Source organism: Protopterus annectens, chromosome 1.part0, assembly GCF_019279795.1.
Source record: "Protopterus annectens isolate FY-2018-M chromosome 1.part0, PAN1.0, whole genome shotgun sequence".
In the NCBI taxonomy this organism is placed as follows: Eukaryota; Metazoa; Chordata; order Ceratodontiformes; family Protopteridae; genus Protopterus; species Protopterus annectens.
The window spans coordinates 166230186-166256356 of record NC_056725.1 but is presented as its reverse complement, the minus strand read 5'-3'; the positions used below and the strand labels follow the sequence as shown (position 1 = coordinate 166256356).

Below are 26171 nucleotides of genomic sequence, written 5' to 3'. Positions count from 1 at the left end.
AGTGGCAGGGGGTGTGGGGGGCGCAGCACCCCCACAGGGGCATGCAGGGGGCCTGCCCCCTGCAAAGGAAAACCATGTAATTGTTTTGAAATTTGCATCTGAAAAGATGTGGAAATCACATTTTCTGCCTTGAAAATTACATTGTGTTGGTTATTCATGAGAACAGCGGTGCGTCAACCAGCTGAGGCGGGGTTTGGGCGGTGCTTGCTAATGCGCATCTGGTGAGCCAGTAAAGTAAAATATCGCCAGATACAAGAAAACTAGACCTGAACAGAAACAGTGACTTTCCTTCCATAATCATAATTTATATTCAACCATCAATTGTGTGAAAAAAATAAAGAGCATATAGAGTTATGGCTTTTTGAAAAAGCTGAACAATGAGACAAAATATAAGAAAAAAAGTGATGCGCACCGTATGGGGAGCCCAAGAAAGGGGGGGGGGTCAGAGGTGAGGGCAATAGGTTGTGTGTGCGCGCGCGCGTGTGTGTGGGGGTTGAAACAGCATGCCTAGAGCATCATTTCACCTAAGTCCAGACCTGTACATAAAGTTTGCGCGGCGGTGCTGCGGTAGCGCTGTCCGGTTCGACTGTCAGCTACAGCGTCTTCTGCGTGAAGACATGCGTGAATGGGCGTACCTTCGTTGAAGGTTGTGCGTTAGGGCTGGCGACTCAGCACGTAAAAATCAGCTGCCAATCATTTGCGGACCGGAGTTCTGCTGTGGCGACCTCTAACCGGGAAAAGCCGAAAGACAACATCACTGTTACAGCTAAATGCCAGTAACTGTCCCTTTGTGAGACAGGCCTGTTATAATAAAAGAGCATTATAGTTACAATATGTCTGTGCGTAAAAAGTTTACAGTGTGAGTTTAGGAGTTGTGGCGGTGATACCTAGTCTGGAAATGTCTGGGAGCCCCCAAAATGCCTACACCGGCCCTGCGTCTTGATTAGTAACATATTGCTTTCTTTTCAGTGTCATTATTATCGCGTTTAGCGTGTATATTTGCGCATGGTTTACGGTTCGGGTTTTAAGATCCACGTACTTTCTATACGATCGTTGTTGGGCGTGGTGTAATACTTGTCAATTAACCGCTGCGTGGTGTTTACATTGGGATATTTGGTGTTGGGAGGTTACCGTTATGAATGGACTGTTTGTTTTTTTTTCATCCGAGCGGTTTCTCTTCACCGCCGGGGACTAATACACAGAAAAAGAAGTAATATAATTTCAGAAATCATAATTCATGTCATTGTTGTAAAAGAACGGTGCTAAGGATTTTTGATTCTGCCCCCTCTCGAATTATATAAAACATATTTTATATTGATATATGTAAGAATTAAAACAACGACTTATTTTGAAGATCAATGAAAACCATATTTTAAGAAAGTCTTAACTAAATTCCTAACATACGTTGTAAAGGATGTTCATGAATAATTAATGACGTTCAGTAAAACGTAAAAAAAAACGTGAGCCGTGCATAACGTCAATGTGTCAAGATGGTAGTTGGTGCTTTTCCTATCGCCAAACTACTGTATCTGGGAATTCGACAACTGAGCAAACCGGTGGCGAACCGAATTAAAGCTGGAGCTCGAAGAAGCGAATTTTTCAAAACATACGTCTGCCTCCCACCTGCACAATGTAAGTCTGTTTGACATTAGTTTTTCTCATTTGTTTTGTATGACCGGGTATTTTGACATTCACCTCACATGCCTGAATATGTGGGACACGATTTCCGGAGTCAATTCGGTAGGGTGGAGCGAGTTGACAGTTGCAGTAGGCGGGCATTTGTGGTTTACTAGGAGTTGAATGGATGATGCTTTCATGACGTTTGGATGCTTACTAGTAGCCGCAACTGTAGGTTACGCTACGGACTAAAGACTTTATTCAGTTATCTGGTAGTATGCATAGTGAGTGGACTGGCATAATTTGGTAGAAAAGTCTCTTTCCATTAGGTCATACTGAAGATAAATGCAGCCTCTTATTTTACTTTGACAGTAATCTTCTGCAGTGAATTAAAAATTCGTATGCTTTCTATAATCGGGCAAAAAGTTTTATTTGTGAGACAGATTGAGTTAATACAAATGAGTTATATATGTAAGCTTTCATAAGCATCAAAGTTCTAAATAGCTTACCTGAACCAGTCAGTAGGCACTGTTTTGTATACACGTATGTTTAGATTTGTTAACCAGGGTAGATAGAGCATTGATCCGGATGAACTCAACCCAGGTGTGAACAAGCAACAGTTTTCCAATAATTTGATGTAGATAAAGATGTTATGCTAAGCTGATTGGAAGGACAGTAAATGACAAGGTCTATAATATCTCGCTGAGAGTTGCATGGATTGCGGATGAGAAGGATACCTCTCAAGTGTAGGGTCTTAAAAATTAATGTTCCTTGAAGTTACACATTGAAAGAATTTATTAACTGATATCCATGGTAAATAAAAATGAATCGTGTTAATTCATTAAATGATCTTTTTTTATAATTAAAACCAGCGTATTTAACCACCTTTTGGCTTCCTAGATGAAGTTGTTCGTAAACCGTTAAGTATGCTCCACATTTTGCCCATTTGTTCCACATTAATGAGGGTTGGTGTGCTTCTTTTTGGCAATGTGAAGTTGAGAGCTAGACGTTTGACCTAGATGTAAAACAGATGATGACGTTTAACATGCATTTCTTGAGAATGTGTTACATTGCATTTTTAATGCATGCCTGTAAGGGAAGGTTAATAGAGGCATTTTAAATACTAGTACTATATACTTCAATTATTTTACATGAAGAGTAACTTTAGGGCAGAGTTTTCTTATAATTTGCTGGTGGTGAGATCAAGAGGTGATAAAGAGATAACCGTATATAAGATGGAAAGAATGTATTCAGTGAAGAGAGAAGTAGATATAAATAATATATGTATTTGGTAGCAGTGGTATTCAGCTGATATTGATAGATAATTCTTGAGAGATTTCCTAAACTGAAGAAGGGAGGTTTGAGTCTCTGATATTGATGGAATGGATTCCCATAGTTGGGGACCAGGACTGGATTAACTGTGGTGGCTGCACTTTTCGATAAGTAGTTAACATGCAGAGAAGGGGTGTGGACTGGCTGAGAAGGGAGGCTAGAATCTTTTTACCTTATTGAGAATTTTTCTGCTAAAAAATTGAATGTGAACTGGTTAAGGAGTTTTGAATAAGAAGGTGCCAAGTAGTTCATATGCAAAGACAGCTAGTCTAATACTTTCCTATCATTTTAAGCCTAGACAGTTTCTCTTTTGGTGCTTGAATTAACGGTCTCACTTGGTTAGAGACTGGCATTACCCACCCCAAGGTCGATAGTTATATATTATCCCTAAAGAGAATAACTGGGATTATACTGTAGATAATTTGAGGGGACTTTATCCGTGGGACAAAGCAAGAGCTGCCTGTGTCCATTAGTAGTACAGGGGGTAGTCCTCGGGGTAAATTTTCTGTTTCCCATCCAAAGATCCAAGTTGCACTTGAATATGAACAGCGGCAAGCTTTGTTTTATGTGGATAGGGGAGTCTGTTCAGAGCAGCGGTGTTCTCTGCTTGATGTAAAGATGTTCCCACAAACCATTCTGTTGATTTTCTAGAAGAGGTTTAGATTCTCAGACCAAGTATTTCTGATGCTGTTTGACTTGCTAATGTGCAGTAAATCCATCAATATTAGGTCAGAAGTTGATTGTATGACAGATACTGGTCACTGCTTACCAGTCTGTAGGATATTGAATATAGTGACTGGTTTTTCAGTTGGTCCATGTAGGACATCTTGTTTAGGCCTTGTATTCTGTGGGTGTTTCACTTGTTGCATGTGTCTGGACAATTACATGCCAAAGAGGGCATTATGCACAACAATTGACTTAGTAATGGCTGTGTAAAGGGGGACAATAGCATCCCTAGAGCTAAACAAAATCCTTTTATAAGCTGTGCAATATTGAAAGAGTTTTTATGATAGTGATCACATCTTGGTCGAAAGGTATGCCACCGTCTACATAAGTTTCTAAATACTGACCAACTGGATCAGCTTTTAGAGATGTATTGTCAATATGGTAGTTCCTGGGATAATCTTCTTTTTTTTCAGTCTATGATTGTGACACTATTTCTTTGTCCTAAAAAAAAAAAAAGCTTCCTGCAGTATTGTTATGTGGTGATTTAGTGACTGCTCCTGGCTTGCTGTCATTTGCAAACTTAGTCAGAGCCCTTTATTATTAGCTTTTACTTCAGAAAAATAGATGCCAAACAGGAGTGGTCACAGCACAGAACATTGGGGAACTCCACCGGTGACTGGTCTCTTTTTGGAGGTAACTTATCTGTGAGCCAATTTGCAATCTGGCATGGTGGCACTGGGGTTTATTCCCAGTTTATTTAGCTTTTATACTATTCCTGAGAGGGGGGTTTGTTCTAAAAGCTTTGTCCAGGTCGAGGTCTGTGGTATATATTGTTTTCCATTCATCATTGCTTTTATAATCTTTTCAGAAAAGTTGTCCAGGTTGACTAAGCATGACCTGTCCTTGACGAATCCAAACTGAAATGGGTCCAGTGTTTGGAGTTTCCCCTATCAGGGCATAAGTTTTTCCATGGATTTACATATGAGGCTGGTCAGACATATGGGTCAGTGGCAGGTCCTCCCTTTGCAATGCAAAGACTTTAGGTGTTCTCCATTTGCTTGGTCCAAAACCTGTATGACGGCAGTGATTGAACAGTGTTATTAGGGGTGTGGCTGAGTCATGCTTCGTGTTATTTAGGATGCATCCAGGGATATTGTCAGGACCCATCGATGCAGTATCTTTAGCTTTTGTTAGCACTTTTTAGACTTGGTCTTATGTGATAACTAGAAGTGAGCCAGTTTCAAGTATATCTTGAGGGACAGACTGAGGGTAGAGATGGATAAAGTTAGAGCTAAATTTATTGGTCAGTAGATTCGCTATATCTTCAGCCTCAATGTATCAGCTCGGCGTATTGCTGCATAGTGCTTTTGAGATTACAAACATGCCAGAAAAAGGCCTTGTGATTGCCTTTGGCTTGGGTAGCTATTTTAGCCTCAAACTTTTTTGGTGTATTTTATTAAGCTCCTTTCAGTGACAAGGGCTCTAACATTCTGGGAATTACTTTCTTTATTTTTGGTCATAATTCTCTTCCTCTTTATTGTAAAGCTTGTTGATATTATGGTTCCACTGTATATTTTTGTTTCTGGCGTTTGCCATGTGCTTGTTCTTGCAAAGTACAGCTGCGTCTGTTAACTCTTTACTTGTTATAGTGTGGCGTGCATTTCTCCATATTCACTGGAGTTAACTGGATTTGAAGCTTACCAATGTGTCACTTCGAAGTAGGTAGTTTGCGTAAAAGAAAATTCTAAAGGTACTGTAGGTGCAAGGGATCTCTGGTTTTAATTTTATTTCAATGGAGAAAGCCATGTGGTCATACCTAACAAGTAATGAAGGTATGCAAGGGATGGTGCAGTATGGCCCCATATTAGTAAGGTCAAAATTCAAGATGTTATTTCCCCATAGTGGGTACTCTGATTTATCAGGACATTTGTACTGACAAAGCCCAGGAATCTTTGTGCTTGCGCACTAGTGGTGGTATAGGTTTCCCAGTTTATAGTTGGATAGTTTCATAACCCTGCACAGCCGGAATGCACACTGACATTTTAAACAATGTCTCAGTCACTACTCAGATGTCATTGTTTTCTAGGGTGAGTAGGGCTTGTAGGGAGTGGAGTTTCTTGTTTAGGCTCCTAACATTGGTCAGTAACACTTTCGTGTTTTTCTTCTGTGTAACAAAAGCACTATGGGAAAGTCTTTGCCAATAGTCAAAACCCTAAAGGGGGAGATGCAGGCCATTCCTTATGAAGCAGTGGGTACTGTTGATCATAGCCTACCAGGCTGAGAGATATTGGACTCCCCTTTGAATGACACAAAAAATTAAGCCAGTTATTGAAGTCCATTTACTTTTACTCCTACTGAAGTACCATCCTTGGAGAAGCAGAGTGCTGCTCAGTGCTACTCATAACTGCTTTGGACACACAATCTTAGTGTTCCATGTCTCTTTGTATAGTTCAGGGAGGTACACCTGAAGTCATTGACACCGGCATAGTTATACTGGTGCTTGTTCAAGGAATTGAGTGCTTGCATGGTGTGACAGATTCTGGCACCAGACAAACAACTAACCATCACTTTTTCCTTGCCAAGCTGGTAAGAAGCACATCCTGTATGTCCTGCAGTGGAGTCACTTATACAAGAATATTTGGTTAGGTCATTCCCTGCCTTAATGGCTCAGCATTCATGACTTTGGGATTCCTTGTGCTATGTGAGGAGGTAGGTCTAACTTGCTGTATGTGCTTTGTGCCTTTGTTGTGGTTTGTAGTCCTTTGAGGTTTAGGCAAGTTAGTTTTTAGAACTTCAGCAGCTACTATTAGAAGATTGAGTTGCATATGCAGTAGTATATGATTAGTGATTTATGTAAAATTGTAACCAGGCTCAAAGTTATCCCTGCCACAGTACAATCACAAAACATTTCATTTGACCCTGCTCATTATTTGCTTCCTGTCCTATTTGCTTTGAAGTCTTTAGCTGCCACTGTTGATGGAAAGTATGAGAGTCTGTCCAAAGTATGACTCTGTCCATCTGAAGGGAATAGAAGGTATGTGTTACTGGCAGTTGGCTTTGGAAACAAATAGGTTATAGACTGTCTTTCTCATTCGCAGAGTAGGAGCCACATTTTCTAATGCCTGATAGACTTCTTTGTGGATATGTACGAGCAGCTGATGTAAGATATCTGTTGGGCAGTTAAACTTCTCGGCATGTGGACTGTTTAGAGGAAGAAGCTTTAGTGGATTTCCCATTCGTGAGTTCCTTACAATAGAGGATGCAAATGAAGTCGTCCTTGTTTGTTGGTATACTACAGTACCGCAATGTGGTCTAACTGGGTTGGGCTACACCTTTCCAGAAGGACTTTGGTCCTATTCTCTTGTCCATAATATGTGTATTTTCAGAGGGGTTCACTGTTGTTTGGCTGAGTGGTTTCCTCGTATAGGGATCAAATGTGAAGGTCCTGTTTGGTGGAGTGTAAAAAAAAAATTCTTTTCACCAACGTGTGTGTGTGTGTGTGTGTGTGTGTGTGTGTGTGTGTGTGTGTGTGTGTGTGTGTGTGTGTGTGTGTGTGTGTGTGTGTGTGTGTGTGCGCGTGTGCATGCTTGAAAATCAGTCAGCCATATCTGTCTGCTCTCTCCATTGATCCTCAAAGAATTTTTATAGTATACATGTGTGTAGCTCTGCAGGGAACACTGTGATCATTGCTGTGACAGGGCTGGAATCTCCTAAAAGTGCAGAAGAAGACGGATTAAGATGGGGAGAAGTTCTTGAATTATTTTCTAGAGGTTAAATATCCTGAGCTGATCACTGTATCTGTTGAAGAGATCAAAAAAGGTTAGGTAGTGGAAGGTATTGAACTGAATTTTTTTTTTCTTTCCCTGTTACCATTGTTAAAGAGTAGAAGATCCATAATATTATGGCCCTCACTTGACCCATATCCTGGTGACTAGTTGTATTGTAGGGACTATTATACAGATTATAATTTCGTTGAAGTGCAGGGTCGCACCATCATTGCCCAACACTTGGTGTACCAAGTACACTTGGGCACTTGTGCTGTGTACCAAGATGAAATTAGAGAGAGTAGGACCTGAGCCAGACATGACTGGTTTATTCTAAAAAAATGTAAGTATCTTCTTGAATGCTTATGGATCTGCTCTTTGTGCAAATATATCTTGAAGGTCCATAAAGCATGTCCAGTCTCCCAGTGTTGGAATGTTAAGAACTGATTATAGGGTGACCCTGTAAAAGCTTTCCTTGGGGAAAAACAGATTTTTATTCACTTAGCTGTAAAGTAAGTATAATATCCCATGTGACATCTAATGGCAAAAAGAAATCTGGACCAAACGTTTGCTGTGCTACTGTTCCAGAGTGAGTTGGATATCTTTTTTCATGAAGCTTTTGCATCTCCTTCTTCCTTATTGCAGTTTCTGCCTCAGTGGTGTATGGAGAAGGGGAAGAGTTATAGAGGAAAAGTTCTTTGGGTATCCTTGAGCTGCGCTGCTGTGAGCCTTACCAGTGCATGTCTAGTGATGCGAGTTCTGGTGGCCATATGGAGAGAAGGTCCTTATTGATCAGCATCAGGTTTGACTATTATTACACTTAAGGGGTGTTTCTTGGCCACCATGGCTGCACTAGGAAACCTGTTGAATTGTTCTTGCTCCTGATGACAAGTTAAAACTGCTGGTTTAATTGCTTCTTTTGTTGGCTTTACAGTGTCTAGCAGGACTAAGTTTTCCACTTCTCTGTCACTGCGTAAAGGAGTATTATAGTGAAAGAAAATTTATTCCAGCATTAGGCAGAGATTGGTCTTTGATTTTCATTGTTTTAAACTGGTCAGATGTTTTGAGTCAAACAGAAAAGAATTCTGAGAGTATCTTGTCAATAAACAATGCTTTAGTCAGGTCTATGGCATAGAGAAATGAAGCCTATGACCTTGATTTGGTAGCTTCCAGTGTGATGAAGGATGCAGCTTGGGGGGGGGGGTGCTTGAGACATTCAGGCTGCTCATGGTTTGTGGTGAAGTGTCAGAGCTCCCATTAGAGTGAGGTCGGTGACAGAGGTGGCAATAGTTAACAAAATAAGCAGGTCATATGAGGGGTGCATCAGTGCAGAGTTGGGGGCAGCTGCCTTGCAACACTGATTTGGACAGCCACCTTCAACATCACCTAGCAAATAAAATGACTTGAGGATTTTCGCATGCTTAGCCCTAGGTCAGGATAAATGATTCTACATCCAAGCCAACCCTTGACCCTCCTCTGCATTCTAGAGCCTGATAGAAACTGTTTTTTTTTCTGCCATTAAAGAAGCTGGTGAATCCCCTGTAGGGAGCTGGTTTGAACCTGACTCTGACCTTGGAGGACTACTGATGAGCAAGATTGTTCATCTGCTACTGCGGAAAAATAAATTATGCTTTGATGTCTTCCCCAAAGAACACCAAGCTCGGCCATGGGGAGTGCAAGTATATAGTGATGCCACTTTCACTTGTATTGGTTACTGAATTGATGGCTTTATATTTGGCATGAACTGTGAGGTAATGTAGAGTCATAGTTGTGGCCACCTGACCCTACAGATGCTGCTTAACATTCAAGTCGGGCAGCTTATTTGTAGTATTAACATTTTTGTTAGGTAGTTAAAGGTCTAAATGGCAGTTTATACGTTGCAAAAATGTGTTTTCAAAACTTGTCTAGCTCACTCGACTCTTGTCTGGAGGGGGAACAAGCTGCACTTGTGAGACTGGGTTTTGCATAAGGGCAGCTGCTGACATCGATTCATCCAGCTAAAGATCTCCGCCCATATCTTCCCTTTAATCTGAGCAAATAAGTATATAGTCATCTTTAAGGGGAGCAAATCTCAATTTGTCATTTTTGTTCTGAGTTTATTGCAACCACTGCAACCAGGTCCTTAAGTTCTTGATGGTGGACGGTCCATTCGGGGAGTTTTCAGGCTTTTTTTTTCGCAGCCCCCTGAGGAGGGAAGACTGAGTCAGAAGGTCACCTTACCTCCTGCCAAAGCTTTATATTGCACTTTCTCCGGACTGAAGATATACCATATCTATGCCTTGCGGAAGAAGCACTTCTGATGACCTAAAAGTTCTGGAAAATAGTGTCAATTTTTCAACATTTTTTTAGGTCTAGGTTAGGATGATTAGTTTACAGGTAAGGTTATTTAGAGAATCTGGATTCGTAGGAAGGGACGGGCATCAGTACAGCTGGGGGGCATTAAAGGTGAATGATGGCTGAATTGGTAGGGGGGTCTTTTGGGGTGAAATTGTGAAGGCAACTTGCAGAGTTGACCAACTTCCTTCTGAAAGAAGACCATAAGTGGAAACTGCACTCTTGCTTCTGGGATACCATAAGGTAATAGCACACTGCTATGGCGGCTTCAGTGACTTTTGCTGCCCTGTGATGGCAAAGGGTGGACAGAGAGCAATAATAATGGTAACATCTGACTGATAGTAATGGGCCAGTGCTGAGGGACCAGATGTTCGTATATAACTAAAACCTACAGGGCACCAATGTCTGTCCCAGCTCTGGAGGGATTGATGTTAGCATGGCAAATGCCAGACAGCTTGACACTGGGGGACCCAGCATCTGTGCCATTACAACAGATGTTACATGGCTCAACCTCTGAAGATAAGACACTGTTGGGCCAACCCCACAATAGTTGGTGCTTCCTTATGCATAGGTGCCAAATTTGAGCATCTAGAGAGGGAGCTGTTACAATTACGAAGTGGTACAGTATCTGAACTAGCATCAGTTGTTGCGATGTTGGGATGATACCAGACATCTCAATGGTACAGTGACCTACATGCCCTAATTGGTACATAGGAATGACATCACTGTTCATTTGATTTGGATGGATAATTACAGGTTTTCACCAGCCCTTCCCTGTAGATATCTTTGTTTACTCAGCCAGCACCAGCAGTAAAAAACGTAATCCGTTTTTATTGGTGTTATATATTGTATCCAAAGCACTGTTGCCATTTGATTTGTTGTAGAGCTTTAAAGTTAGTGGACTACGTTTTACTAAAATGCTATATGGAAACTTGCTTTAAAAGTAAGGAAACTGAGGTACAGCAAGGTTGTGGTGGAGAGGGGGGCAGTATTGTGGGCTGTGTGTAGAGTGATCTGATTCGATCTTGCCTGACAATATTGTCTCACACAGCAACCACTCTTGTAACTGTGCAAACAGTCTGAAATGCTGAGTGAAGTAATGTTAAGATTTGCCATAGAACACATGAAACTCAGTAAAGCGGATGTGATACTTTATGCAATACGTTATGCAGTTATTCTGTGCTCCCCCAGAAAGAAACTGCACACACTGGTCTTCAGGGAGTTTGGTAGGGTGGAAGAATGTAACTTTTTTTTTTTTTTTTTTTTTTCAGATGTTTTCTGTGACACCAGTTTTTATTATATGCCAACCACAGTGTCAAAAGTAAGGCTTCAGTTTATCTTGCTTTGTATTTTGAGATTGATGAATCAGAGCCACAGCAGCTATGTAAAATGTTTCTGGACTGCATCTGATGACTGCAAGCCTTTATACTAGTGTTTCAGTTTGTACACAGGAAATTGTGGACGTTCTGATTATTGGCATTTCTCAAACGTATGTATTTTCTTTTAGTAGAGCCACTGTAAACCTAATGTTTGGGTTATGTCCACCACATTAATGTCTTCTTTCATTTGTCATTACTTTAGTGAAGTGCCAACTCGGGTTACATGTCGAATATGCAGATGTATGTAAGCTAAGGCAAGATGTTCCCTTGTACATCTAATCCCCATTTCTAGTGTTTGATGCATATCTGTCTTGGTAGAATAACATTTTTCTGCCTAGTAAGTGGATTTTTTCATCATTTCTGGCAGTCTGCCAGCAAGGTTGCAGATGGTAACTCCAAAGGATCTCCATTTCCAGTGGCGGGGTTATTATATAAAGAAAAGCAGTGGATAAAACCACAAGATTTTATTAACTCTAAAGTACCTTGGCAAAGCCATCAGTGTAGTGTAAAAAAGTAAGATTACATACATCAAAGTTTAAATCACAATGTAAAAATTCAAGTACCAGTCATCAAAAAGAGACTATAAACAGTAAAAGACATCTCCAGTTACACTGGAAAAATTAGATGCTGAGGTCTGAATGTATTGCATGTGAGAAGAATATAAGTAGATTCTAAGTATGTTTTAAATTTTGACCCCCCTCAAAAACTGAAATCTTTTTCCAAAATTGCAGCTTTTCTTCAGCATGGCATGGTAAAAAAATTGTAACAATGACTCTTCAGCTTTTTATTCTTTACATCCTTGGTGTTTCAGATGTCTTACCTTGAACGTCCCAATAGTCTATCTTGCACAAAAAATAGGTTGTTCTTTCAGTTCAACTTGAAAATGTCCCATTAAAATAAAACCTTCTACCATGAGGTACCCTCAAAACGGGTCACAATGTGATTGAACACTGTACATGTTCCACAGGGGAAGTACCCCAGGAAGTATTTGAAAGTAACAGAATATTTCTACTTTGTCTAATAAAATTGACTATGGCAAAGCTTTTTAATTGCCCTTTCTGTAAGCGCTTGTTTAAAAAAATCTTGGCCACCAGCAGTGTGAATCTTGGCTCTAGATGATTGTCACTGTTGAAGTGACACCCTGACCCTATGTACAGAAATGGCAAAAGGGGTTGTGGATGGATGGAGCAAACTTCCAACAAGCCTGTCAAAAAATGTACCTCATTTCAAATACCTCAGACTCTGGCTTGACCTATCACTAAGTGTCTGCTTCCAGATATTTAAATTTATTCTTGGATCCCCCCATCTTTTATTCTGGACCAGGAAAGACTTGCATTTTCTCTCCTATGCAGCTAGAGCATGCATATGCCAAGGTCTGAACACCACTGCTTAAAACTTATTACCGATTCTGCAGAGAACTGAGCTTCCCTTACGTTCCCAAATATTTAACTATTTCAATTCAAATACCATCTTGGCAATATTCCACTCCAACACTGTCTTGGCCTTTGTAGCAAAAGTACCTCTGAAAACACCTATCTACAACCAAAGAAGTCAGTGTCATTGTGGCCCAGTATTAGAAATCCCAAGATGAAATTAAACTGCACCAACCTTTGCTTCTCAGCACTTGCTCCCAAACTTTGAGAATCACTCCCAACCCATTTTAAAGACATAGGTACAGAGTCAGACTTCTGCTTCCAGTTAAAAAAACAATCTCTTAGTGAAGTCAAAATGTAAGCACCCTTTATGCTGGGCACAAAACCTAAATACCCTATGGAGTCTGCCCACTGCTTCCTCTACTGTGTTGCCCTCCTGGTCACTTAACTCTACACATCTCAAGGTCTGTTTAAATCACTCTGACCACGTCCCTCTCCATCTTCAGCCCCTTCTTCCTCCTGTATGTTGTAAATATGTATGTAACTGTGTACATGTTTTGTATTGTGTATAAAATTACTGCTTCTGAATGTTGACCAGTGTGCATCAATAATGTTTATCTTCTCACTCTTGGGTTGAGACTGAAGACCAGTACTGTACCTTTAACATGTCCAGTAAATAAATACATTTTAATGACTTCAGCAGTTAAAATAGTATATTTTCTCACAAAATAAGTAACAGATCGGCTAGTACTAAGATCTGATGTCTTTAATAAACATGCCCACTATTTATTGGTTTATTAATAAGCTTGTATTTGTTTTGAGTAGGGACTCTAAGATAAACCTTACGTGATTGACATCCTTCTTATTGTAGCTCCTTTCTACACATGTAATGAGATGGTCTTTGCCACATGTTCTGCCTCTGTATTCTTAGAAATTCACTATAGGGATGACATTTCTGCAAATGATGGTGCTTTCTATGCAAACAAGTCATAGTTTTCTTGCCTTACGTGATCTAAAATTTCAGTTTCACTTCCACAGGTCGTACTGGTGAGCATCAGGGAATGACCAAAATAATTAACAGCTTTAGCACCATGAGTAATAGTCACAATACATAAGTTTATCAAGTACATTACTTCTTTCTGTATCAGACCCTCTAATTTATTAAAGACCTCTCCAGAATCTCAAATGTGAACTCTGGTTAAATATAAATATAAAAAAATCTGTTAAGAAAACAAAATGTTAAATACTTGTATACATGAAGAGACATCCTACCTTCACCAAGAATGATATTGCAATGCCAACAAAAAATAATTGACTTCAACAATTGGCTTAGTTTCTGGTGTCATTCCAAGGGATCCAGTATGTGTCTGCCTGGGTTGACATGGTCAACAGGCCTCAATGCTTTGACAGCGATGGCCTTCACCTGTCACCACTGGGTTTCCAGCATTGTGCCTTTTTAGGCAATGTCCCAAAGACAAACGTTCCGACATAAAAGATCTGTCAAAAAGCAAATTGAATATTTGAATTGTTTGGCTTCTGCTACATACCTACAATCAACTGCATTAGTAGCCGAGTTAAGTACAAACTTGCAGTGTTAAAGATTGTACTGCATTTCATTTTTCTGCCTATTTAATTGTTTCATTGAGTATTGTGTCTGTCTCTCTCTCTAGTTATTTATTTTTCTATTTAATTGTTTCATAGAATACTGTGCTCTCTCTCTCTCTCTCTCTCTGCAGCAGTTAGTGGGGGCTATTGTGTTTCACTTCATTGATATTCGGTGTTAAACTCTTAGCCTAGAGGTTTTCTGTGTATTTATAAGTGTTAGCCACATATCTTTGACTCTATTACTGGCCAATGTCTGAGTTGTGTGGCTTCTGCTACATACCTACAATCAGCTGCATCACTAGCTGAGTTAAGTACAAACTTGCAGTGTTAAAGATAGTACTGCATTTCATTTTTCAATTTAATTGTTTCATTGAATATTGGGTCTGTAGTTATTTATTTTTCTATTTAATTGTTTCACAGAATACTGTGGTCTCTCTCTGTCTCTGCAGTTAGTTTCCCACCCTCCCTATTCTTGTTGTGGTATTAATTTTGGTGGCATTGTAATTGCCCGCCCCTCCTGTAAATTTGTGTTTGAACACTCCTCCTCCTGGGTGTATCTCATTTGCTCACTCAACAGAGTACAGTGAGATCATATTTTGACTTCAGACACTCCTACCAGTCCCATCTGTTTAGCTCTATTCCAGTCTAGTGTCACTAGCTCACTCTACCTAATACAGAGAGAACATTTGTGAAGGGCAAGCCACTTGGGTCCTTAATTTTGAATTATCTTCTGTTTCTCCTTTCTCCCTTTCCACTTTCCCAAAAAAAAAAACAATCTAAGCTTGTTTCCTGCCTCTCATGTAACTAGTCTAGTCCAGATACAGACTTGCTGTGTCCAGGACTGTTTGTAAGCTTCTGAGCCCCCCCCCCCAAGCCTTTCTGTGTTGGAGGGAAGCATTCTACCTTATCAGTGGGAGTGATGAGCACTAGTGGGAGTGATGAGCACTATGTAGCCTAGTCCAGATACAGACTTGCTGTGTCCAGGACTGTTTGTAAGCTTCTGAGCCCCCCCCCCCCAAGCCTTTCTGTGTTGGAGGGAAGCATTCTACCTTATTAGTGGGAGTGATGAGCACTAGTGGGAGTGATGAGCACTATGTAGCCTATCTACCACAAGATCCAGGTATAGATTCTTAGTTTTAGCACTTGAATTTGCTTATTCGTGCTCAGCACTTGTTTAGAACTTGCTGTTGGCACTAAATAAGCTACAAATTACTACAGCACTCAACCTTCCTCTTTACCTAGAGGAAAACAGGTTTTGTACTTGCTTAGAGAAAAAAAAGCTCTCGTACTCACTCTCTATTGCCTAGAGTAAAGTAGTTTTTTATTCGGGCATGTCCAAGGGTCATCTCCCAGTGTTCTCTCCTGTCTATCTGATGAATGTGGGCATCTTGGGACAATGTAGCAATTGCTTCATGTACACAGGCAACCCTCTCCTCCTACCACCCAACACCACAACCTGTGAGAGATGCACTTATCTAGCCAAAATGGAGGTAAAGCTCTCTCCAACCAAGACTGAACTTGACAGTCAAGAGGAGAAGGTAAACGCTTGCACCACACCACACTCCTCACATAGTCCCGTTAAACCTACACCACCAAAATCCACACACAGAAACACAAAAACATTCGCGGAGGCTCTCAATAATCTGCTCAAGCAACAGAGACCTTCAAAGCAGAAACACAAGCAACCTCTAATACCAACGCTACCCAAATGACACACAGCCCACAGACTCGGTGTGCCACTCAACCACAGCCCATAAGGCAAAACAACATACCCAACACACTAGTCATAGGAGACTCTGTAGTCAGGCACACTGATGTCCCACTCACCAGGCTAAACAAGGAGAAGGTTACTGTCAGCTGCCTGTTGGGTGCCAGGATCTGCCACATAACCCACACACTCAGGTCACTCCACAACAAGTACAAATATGATTCTGTCATTATCCATGTTGGTGTGAATGACCTGAGACGTACCTCCCTGGACTACGTGGAAAGAGACATGAAAGAGCTCTCTGATCTTGTAGCCCAGGCAGGTATGACCCTAACCCTGAGTAGCATCCTGCCATCGCCCAGAATTCTACCACAGTACAAGGGCAAAGTGATTGACTTCAACAATTGGCTAAGCTTCTGGTGTCATTCTAAGGGGATCCAGTATCTGTCTGCCTGGGGCGACATGGTCGACAGACCACGATGCCTTGCCAGAGATGGCCTGCACCTTGTCACCCCTGGGATTCTGGATACTGGATAAGGCTCTTGCTGCTCCTATAGTGTCTTTTTTAGGCAAGGTTAAAATGACAAATTCACCACCGTAACAGGAACAGGCAAGCAAAAACTGAGGGTAATGCTACTCAATGCTAGAAGTCTAAATTTCAAAATGCACTCCCTCGAGGCACTTCTTTTAAAATGGAGAACATCGATATCTGTGCAGTGACTGAGACCTGTTTCAAGGCTCCAGATATCACCCCTGCATTACCAGGCTATAACTCATACCACACTTTTCGGCCACCTAACCTGGACCAGAACACCAAAGGTGGAGGTGTATCCATATTCATTAAGGATATCCACACCTCCAGGCTAGTTGCTCAGCATAATGCATCCGAGGTTATCCAAATGTAACTAACTCTGGGCAAAATTGCAATCCAAACTGTAGTTTGCTACAGATCCCCCATCATGCCCCAGGATTCCCACTCCTCTTTTCTTGATATACTGGAAAATATTAGGGTTCAACCAAGCACCCTAATAATGGGCGATTTCAACTACCCCACCATTAACTGGGAAAACTACTGATGTACCAACTCCTTCGCTCAACGCTTTCTGGAATTCATAAATTCCAATGCCCTGGATCAGCTTATCCACACCCCCACCGGCAACAATATCCTAGATCTAGTCATTACCAACATGAGTGACCGCTGTTCCACACCTGAAGTCAGCTCCTCGTTGGTCAGATCCGACCATAAGCTAATCATCCTAGATATCCACATCCCACCCCCACCCCCGGTTAAGGAAATCTCGATATAAAATTTCTCCAAAGCCAACTTCATGCTTCTTAAGACAGAAGTGCCGAACTTCATGACACTCATGCAGATGGATAATACAGTTACAACTGCTGAATCCTACACAGATGCACTCTATAAGCACTTACACGAGTGCATGAATCGTGCTATCAAAAATGGAACCAAGACGCTATCCTCCAAAAAAGGAAGCCAATCTGGTGGGCCCTGCCATAAACAAACTCTACAACAGAAGGAAGAAACTGTTGCAAAAGAGAGTGAAATCCCATGAGTGGAGGAGTTCCCTGGTCAGCCCCAGTAAGAAGCTGAGATCCCTTATAAGATCCTCCAAAGCTAGCTACAAAAACAAAATCTCCACTGATTCTAGGGACGACCACAAAGCATTCTATAGCTATGTCAAAAATCTCAATGACAACACCCAGATCTGCTCTGAGTTACAGCACAACAGCATGAAAATTACAGAATCAACTGATGAGTCCTGGCAGATAGGTTCACTGCTAACTTTACACCCACCCCCTTACCCCCTAAAGGGCCCATATCTATACATGAAGAATGCAGAGTCCCTGTAATCACAACTACGCAGGTAAAACCTGCACACGCTAAAGCCAAAAACACAGCATCCATGGGACCGGACAACATCCCAGGCTACGTTTTACATGAACTTCAGAACTAACTGGTTCCCCATCTAAGCACCATGTTCAGTCATAGTCTTGCATCAGACTTTGTGCCCACAGATTGGTGCACAGCAACAGTTATCCCACTCCACAAAGGGGGATTCACCACTGATCCCGGGAACTTTCACCCTGTTAGCCTGACAAGCTTGGTCTGTAAGGCCATGGAACGTATCATCATGGAACTCCTAAACAAAGACATTGGTAATCTCCAAACTCTGGACCCCACCCATTTGGGGTTTGTGAAAGGCAGATCATGCCTCATGAACCTGATCGACTTTTTTGAGGCAGTCACCAAAGCTGTAGACAAGGGTAAGGTGGTTCACACAGCCTATCTTGACCTCGCCAAGGCTTTCAACACCATCCTCACATTCTGGAATTTTAGCTAAACTCACTAAACTAGGTATAAATCCCTACATCACAAGATGGGTTGCCATTTGGCTCACTGAGAGAACCCACACTGTAAAAGTTGCAGACTCAAAATCTGACTTCAAACCAGTGACAAGTGGAGTACCACAGGGTTCAGTCCTGGGACCTCTCTTGTTTGGTATCTTTGAAGTACAGGCTAACACAGAAGGCCTTTGGCTAACAAAGTTCACAGATGACTGCAAACTAGGAACCATAGTTGAGTCCCCAAATGTGGACGTCCTACAGAAAGGCCTCACTGACACAGATGCCTGGTGTCAGAGCCATGGCCTCCAGCTCAATGCCAAAAAGTGCATTGTCATCCCCTTTGGTAAAAACTCTGTACCCATAAACTACCACATAGGCGGCAGTCTACTTAACGCCAAATGTGTGATAAGAGACCTTGGGACCCATGTAGACAGTAGTCTCTCCTTTGATAATCACATCACCACAGTAGTTTGGAAGTCCTTCTACGTGGGATACCTCATCACAAAAGGATTCTCATCTGGGAGAAAAGAGGTCATTGTTCCTATCTACTCGACACTCATTAGACCCATTGTAGAGTACAACACCCCTTTTGGAATGTACCTCACAGGATATCTGCAGCAGCTGGAAAGGCCACAGAAGTACCTCACAAAGAGGATTACTGGCCTCAAACAGATGCCCTACACTGACTGTCTAAAAAAACTCCAGCTTTATTCCGTAGCATATTGCCTACTCCGAGGTGATCCCTGCCAAACATATAAAGCTATGTCAAACCCGGAGCTGTTGGACATGCTACACTTAAAGAAATCCCAATCCCTCTGAGCTACACGCTCTAGGGACCTAAACCTTCTCACCACAATAAACAAGACATGCTGGGTGGATAGATTCCTGTCCCAGAGACTTCCCATACTCTGGAACAAGCTACCCATCTATGTCAAGCAAAGTTCCTCATTAGCACTCTTCAAGAAAAATCTTGATAATTGGATGGGAAAAAGGAAATACACCCCGGGGATCACTTCTGTGGCTGTGCTGGACAGGGGCACAGGAAAATAACTTTCTTGGGTGGAGTAAGCCAGGGAACCTTGTTGGCTAGGCTTACTTAGGCCCTTGGGCCGATAGCCTAGTACGTACCTATGAAAGTCATGCTGCTTAACGCTAGGAGCTTTAACCTGAAAATGGATTCACTGGAGGCTCTCCTTACAATGGAAGATGCCAATGTCTGTGTGGTCACGGAAACTTGGTTCAGGGTTGTGGAGAGCACCCCTGCCTTACCAGGCTATACCTCATTCCACACATTCCGACCCTAAAATGAGGCCGGGAAGACTAAGGGTTGTGGAGTCGCTATCTTCATTAAGGACAGGCACACCTCCAGACTAGTGTGCCAGAATGATGCACTGGAACTACTCCAGGTGAAACTGACAGTTGGCAAGTCACCCATCCAAGTTCTAACTAGCTATAGACCCTCCTCCATGACTCGGGACACCCACTTCTCTTACTTGGATCTCCTTGACTCCATCAAGGTACCCCCTAACACTCTGATCCTTGGTGACTTCAACTACTCCACCATAGACTGGGTGAACTATTCTTGCACTAATACACAACAATTCCTTGATTCATCAGTTCTAACACACTAGACCAGCTTGTCTCACCCCCCACAAGGGGAGATAAAATTTGGACTTGGTTCTCACTAACATGGGCAACTGCTGCACCACTCCCATAGTATGCTCCTTCCCTGGTGAGATCAGATCATTGGACTGTCTCATTTGAAGTTTCTATCCCACCCAACCTCCCCAGCTGTAATTGAGCTAAACAAAACTTCTCAAAAGCTGACTACAACCTCCTAAGGGAGGGTATCTATAACTTCACACTACCACTCCCCGCAGAGGATGCAGACAACTATGCTGAGCAGTACGTCAATGCAGTATACAAGGGCCTCTACAACTGCATGGACTCAGCCATATCCAGTAGAACTAAAACCTGCTTCTCAAGGAAAAACAAACCTGTTTGGTGGACATCTCTATCAACAGGCTTTACAACAAAAGGAAGAAACTGTTTTCCAAGAGTAAAAAGGAACAAATTCCAAATTGGAAAAACTCCCCCCTTAGTCTCAACAAGCAAATTAGATCACTAGTGAAACCTCTAAGGCCAATTATGAATTGAAACTAGCCTCCAGTATGAAGGGGAAACCATAAAGTCCTCTCTTACATCAGGAACCTCCGTGACAAAGCCCAGGTTTGTTCTGAATTAGTACTTAACAGGATCACTTGCACTGATCCTGTTGACTTAGCAAACCTGCTAGCAAATTGGTTCAGTGCACATTTCACCCCCCCTCGTTGCCATTGTCATCCCCTTGCACAAAGGTGGTGTCACTACTGACCCTGGAAACTATCGCACCCATTAGCTTGAGAAGTCTGATCTGTAAAGCCATGGAGGGTATTATTATGGATCTCCTAAACAAAGTCATAGGCAATCTCCAACCACTTGACATCACCCAGTTCAGATTCATCAAGGGCAGATCTTGGCTGTTAAACCTGGTTGTCTTCTTTGAGACTGTCACCGATGTCCTGGATGAGGGAAAGTCGATTCATGCATCTTACCTTGACTTGTCCAAAACCTTTTTCACAATCCCCCACTCGGGCATCAACGAAAAGCTAATGCAGCTTGGAATAAATCTGTCTGTCTCATCAGGCAGGTGGCCATCTGGCTCACCGACAGAACCCTCAAAGTCAAAATAGGCACCTCCACCTCTGATAGCAGACCTGTCACTAGTGGAGTTTCCCCAGGGATCTGTCCTGGGACCCCTACTGTTTTGGCATCTATTTCTCAGAAGTCCAGGCAAAGCCAAAAGGTCTGTGGCTGACCAAGTTTGTGGACGACTGTAAGTTGGTTGGTGTCATTGACTCCCCAGCTGATGTTAATATACTGCAAGGGGTTCTCACAGCAATTAATGGCTGGTGCCAAAGTCATGGCCTCAAGCGAAATGCAAAAAAAGTATCATCATACCATTCGGCAAAAATACGACCCCTACTGATTACCACACCAGTGGCAACTCTGTAAGCACACAACCTATGGTGAGAGACCTGGGCAGTCAGGTTGATGGCAACCTCACATTCAATCGTCCTGTAGCAGCAGTGGTCAAAAAAGCCTTTTACTTCGTTCATCTCATAAGTAAAGGGATTGCATCCAGATAAAAAAGAGGTTATTACCTCTATATACTCCTCTGTCATTAGACAAGGAAGATGATAGTTTCAGGGATAGGGGCTTATTTACATAATTTAGGCATTTTTTGGACTCTCAATTAAAGGTATACCTTACAAGAATCCAATCTTATATTAAAAACATGTTGCACATATTGGAATGTGTGAAGCATATACAATGGAAATCAGAGTATTATTTCGTATGTGTAGATGTGAAATCTTTATACATAAATACAAACCTTTCTCAATTTTTATAAGTGGTTAGAAGGATGATGGGGGAGGGTTCTAGAACCTCATTTATTTGTCAGCTGTTGGAATATGCCTTAACACACAACTATTTTGAGTATGAAGGAAAAATGTTTTTGCAGTTGGAAGGGACAGCAATGGGGGCGGCATTTGCCCCCTCATATGCAATATTATTTATGTCCTATTTTGAAAATTTGTTTATATATATCCAACACAATTTATGAAGAACAACATAGTTATATTTAAACGTTTTATAGATGATCTGATATTTGTGTGTAAAGGGGAAATGCAGGAATTTGAGTGCTTCATGGACACATTAAATCAGAACACTTTTGGATTTCAGTTTACTTATAGAATGAACAGAGAAAGCATGGAATTTTTGGATGTTGAATTTTACATTGATATAGAGGGAAGTTTGCAATATAAACCATATCATAAGAAAACAGCAGCAGAAAACTTTTTGGAAGCTAGTAGTGCACATCCCCCACATTTAATAAGATCTTTGCCTTGTGGGGAATTCAGGAGGATTTCTACAAATACATCTGATAAAAGTATATTTGATAAGGTAAAGGGGAAGATGGAATATGGTGAGAATATTATGCAGGCGGCCCTGAATAAGCTAAGGGGAAACGAGAAGTGCAATGAGGACAATTTTGTTAGAAGATATGTTGGTCATATAAAGGAAAATAAAGAAGGGTTTATGGAGGTGGATCCCATATTTTTTGTGACAAAATTTTCCCCACTGACATTTAAAGTAAGAAAATTAGTGGAAAATTTGTGGCCTGTTATTAGAAGGGATGAATGGTAGGAAAGTTGTTTCCAGAAAAAGTTACTCTTTCTTATGGTTGTATCAAAAACTTAGAGTTACTACCTGTAAAATATGTAGTAAGATCAAAAATGTAGATGGTTGGATGGTAAGTTCATGTGGTGTGGTCTACATCAACATAGGAAGTGAAGCATTTAAAAGCAGATTGGTAAAATTGGAAGCAAAAATGATTAATCTAGGTACTTTATATCCTAAAGGGCTGAATTTGGAAGTAAACTGGGACTTAAAAGATTTATGTACAGATGAATAGGTAAGGAAATATAATAAATGTTACATTAATAAATTAAGAGGTTAGTAGGAAAAATGTAGTGGCACATTTAGTCATTGTTAGTGGGATGTAACTTAAACATTGGTCGGCACTATAAGCATAGGACATTCAATGGAAAACGGTGAAAAGAAAAGGAAAGGAAAAAGTATTAAGTTATTTACATTTATAAAGAAATTGTATGGTGATGTGTAAACTGTGTAACTGTATACAAGTGAGGGAGGGTTTATATCTGTGTGAGGCACCTTTAACATTTGGGAAATTAAAGTGATTATTAAAAGGAAGTGAATGTATTTAACTAATTAGCACTAATTAGGGGGATATAAAATGTCTACTGAATGTAATGAGGTTATTCCTTTGAGGCTGATGGAGATGGAGCTGAGGTACCAGAATGTGATGTGGAATAAAGAATTGTAGCCGCAGCTGTGTACTTGCTTGGTTTAGGTTATATTATACTAGTGGAGTTTCCCAGGGATCTGTCCTGGGACCCCTACTCTTTGGCATCTATTTCTCAGAAGTCCAGGCAAAGCCAAAAGGCCTGTGGCTGACTGTAAGTTGGGTGGTGTCCTTGACTCCCAACTGATGTTAGCATACTGCAAGAGGTTCTCACAGCAATTAATGGCTGGTGCCAAAGTCATGGCCTCAAGTGAAATGCAAAAAATGTATCATCATACCATTTGGCAAAAACACGACCCCTACTGATTACAGAGTTGCCGTTGATGTGGTAAGCACACAACCTGTGGTGAGAGACCTGGGCAGTCAGGTTGATGGCAACCTCACATTCGATCGTCCTGTAGCAGCAGTGGTCAGAAAAGCCTTTTACTTTGTTCATGTCATAAGTAAAGGGATTGCATCCAGAAAAAAGGAGGTTGTTACCTCTGTATACTCCTGTCATTAGACAAATACTTGAGTAGAATGCCCTGTTTGTGGTGTACCTCTGCATCAACTGGAAAGGCCACTGGAATACTTCACAAAGAGAATTCATGGACTCCAACACCTGTCCTATGCAGACAGGCTCAAATCACTATTACTCTACTCAGTATTGTACAGATTGCTCAGGGGTGATCTGTGTCTCACCTACAAGACAATCTCAGACCCTGCCCCCCTAGAGATACAGAAGTCTAACGTCTTATGCACTACCTGCTCAAAAGGCCTGAATCTAATATGTGACATCCACAAAACCTGCTGGAGAGACAGGTTTGTCTCCCAGAGGCTGCCCTGTCTCTGGAATAGATTTCCAATACATGTCAAACAGTGCACTTCACTGACCTCCTTCAGGTGCAACCTTGATGAGTGGATGGGAAACCACAAATTTGTCCCAGGGGTTCCACCTGTGTCTCTCATTGGCAGGGACGACAGGTGCTGACTGAGGTTTCTTTCTGGGAATAAACTCTTGGCTACGCTTGTAAGGGCCCCAGGGCCATTCGCCTAGTAACCTGCTATGATGCTATGCAGACAATGGGTCTGGTAAAGTGAGTGGCAGAGTTATGTACTAGATAGTCAACAAAATGTATTCATTTTGGCCCCCTGGGCTGTAAGATGTTTATGAATATTAAAAATATCCAAATTTCACTCCCTTAAAACCTGCTCAAAATTCTAAACTACCAGTTTTTAAAATGTAAAATTCATATTGCAATAAATATCTTGTAAATCTTATGCATATCTTAAATACTGTTGTGCACTGATATTTTAAATAATTTTCCTTTGATAGATTTAAATTCCAGATATTTGTAGTGGTGTAGATTTTTTAAGACATTCTACTCATCCTTAATTGTACTTTTTTACATCTGAAAAATCCCAAAAGGCATTTTCAATAGCAAAGTTAATCATTCTAGAAATTTTGCATTTTATCATTGGTTCGAAACTGCATCAAGATAATGCTCGTTTACCATTTCATTGTCATAAAAAAATAAGATGGGAAGTTAATGCAAACAGTATCAAAAACTGTCACCACAGTTTTATGGAAATTTTCATTAACATTAAAGTAAATTCACTTTCAGAGAAATAATAGAGAAGATGCTATTTTATAACTAATTTAAACATGTACATTTTTAGTTGAAACTGTAAAGGCAGTGGAACAGAACACATTTTAATCCTAATCTATTCCCCAGCCATTTTACTGTTCCGTAAAATATTTCGGAATATAGTTTAATGAAGTTGCATCATTTTTCAGAGCTCAAAAGCTGTGCCATACAAATTTCAAGACTGTAAAAAATTAGTCGGTGAAGTCATTTACTGGACCAGGTGTAACTTTATTATCTTGTGTACATTTTGTTATGTTGCTGCTGTTGGCCCACATATGTTAGTGGTGAATAGGAACCACAGTAGCTTATTAATGTTACAATGCTTCCAGACCATACTGTAGTGACCAAATTACTTTATACTAGTGCTCCACCTTGCACTTGGGTGATTATGGACATTTCTTGGACTTCTTTGGGAGGGTCATTTTAATGGTTAAAACATAACATTTGGGTTTTGCCTGTCTTCCTGTTTTTTTTCCAGCTTGCTTCATCCCTACGAGGTACCATCTCGGGGTTTCATACTAAAGGTGCAGAAGTAAGCAGACTTGAATTTCCCTTAAATATCCCACTGCCACTTCCATTGTCATGTATCCTTTCATTTGCTAGAAGAAAATATTCAGAAGATTTTGTTTCAGTTGCTTTTTTTCTTGTAGTGTTTTCTTCATTTTTTTCTTTTGATAATGAGTTCTAACAGTGATAACTTAATCCATCAAGAAGTGTTCCATCACATGGAATTGTGAAGTAGTTGGACAGTTGGCTGAGCGTATAGTAAACAGGAAAACAGGAACAGTAGTTTATTAAACTGAATAAGTAAATGTCTACTGAAGTAACTAAAGTAAAAACTATACATTTAGAATAAGAAAGCCCACTTTGCAAGATGAAGGCATAATTATATAAAAAAATAGTGGTAAAAAATACCTTTGCATTTTATCATAAATCTAAAATCCCATTTTTGTCCCCTAAAACTGTCCTGCTCCTTAAACCTCAAACTTCTTAATGGACTGTTGCCTTATTCAAGTTTGAGCGAGGAAAATGCAGTAACTGTGGTGGCACTCCCTCCCTCTCTGTCACCACAATTACTGCATTTACCTCGCTCAAACTTGAATAATGTGTTGGGTAAGCTGCAGCAGCTGCTTGCCTATGCTCTGAGTTTGTGCATGAGGTGAGTGTCAGCCCCTTACCCCCTCCCCACGAGCTATGAGATGTTAGTCTTTGAGCGCTTGGGGCTTGACCGCTTGTAGAACACATTAAGAAAAAGCAGTTTATTTAGAATTAATTTAAATAACTAGTAGATTCATGCAGAAACTCAGAATGACACACTTAGTAACTTGTCCGCAAAGTAACAGTTTATTAATAAAGACTGCCAAAAGCAATGTATAATTCACAGGGGAATGTTAAGGCCTCCTTGGTGAAGTCTTCAGAACTGATATCAGTTCTTTGCTAATTCACAAAAGACAGAATTTAGAGACAAATTGTC

The 26171-nt window shown here is 41.0% G+C and overlaps 1 protein-coding gene across 1 annotated transcript in view; it reads left to right on the top strand.

Moving 5' to 3' along the window:
• The first annotated feature begins 689 nt into the window (after positions 1–689).
• Positions 690–26171, top strand: part of OPA3 (outer mitochondrial membrane lipid metabolism regulator OPA3) — a 51246-nt gene continuing 25764 nt past the window's right edge. Inside the window, exon 1 of the mRNA XM_044055256.1 lies at positions 690–1632. Coding sequence (XP_043911191.1) covers positions 1491–1632 — 142 coding nt within the window. The 5' untranslated portion in view covers positions 690–1490. The remainder of the gene's footprint in view (positions 1633–26171) is intronic.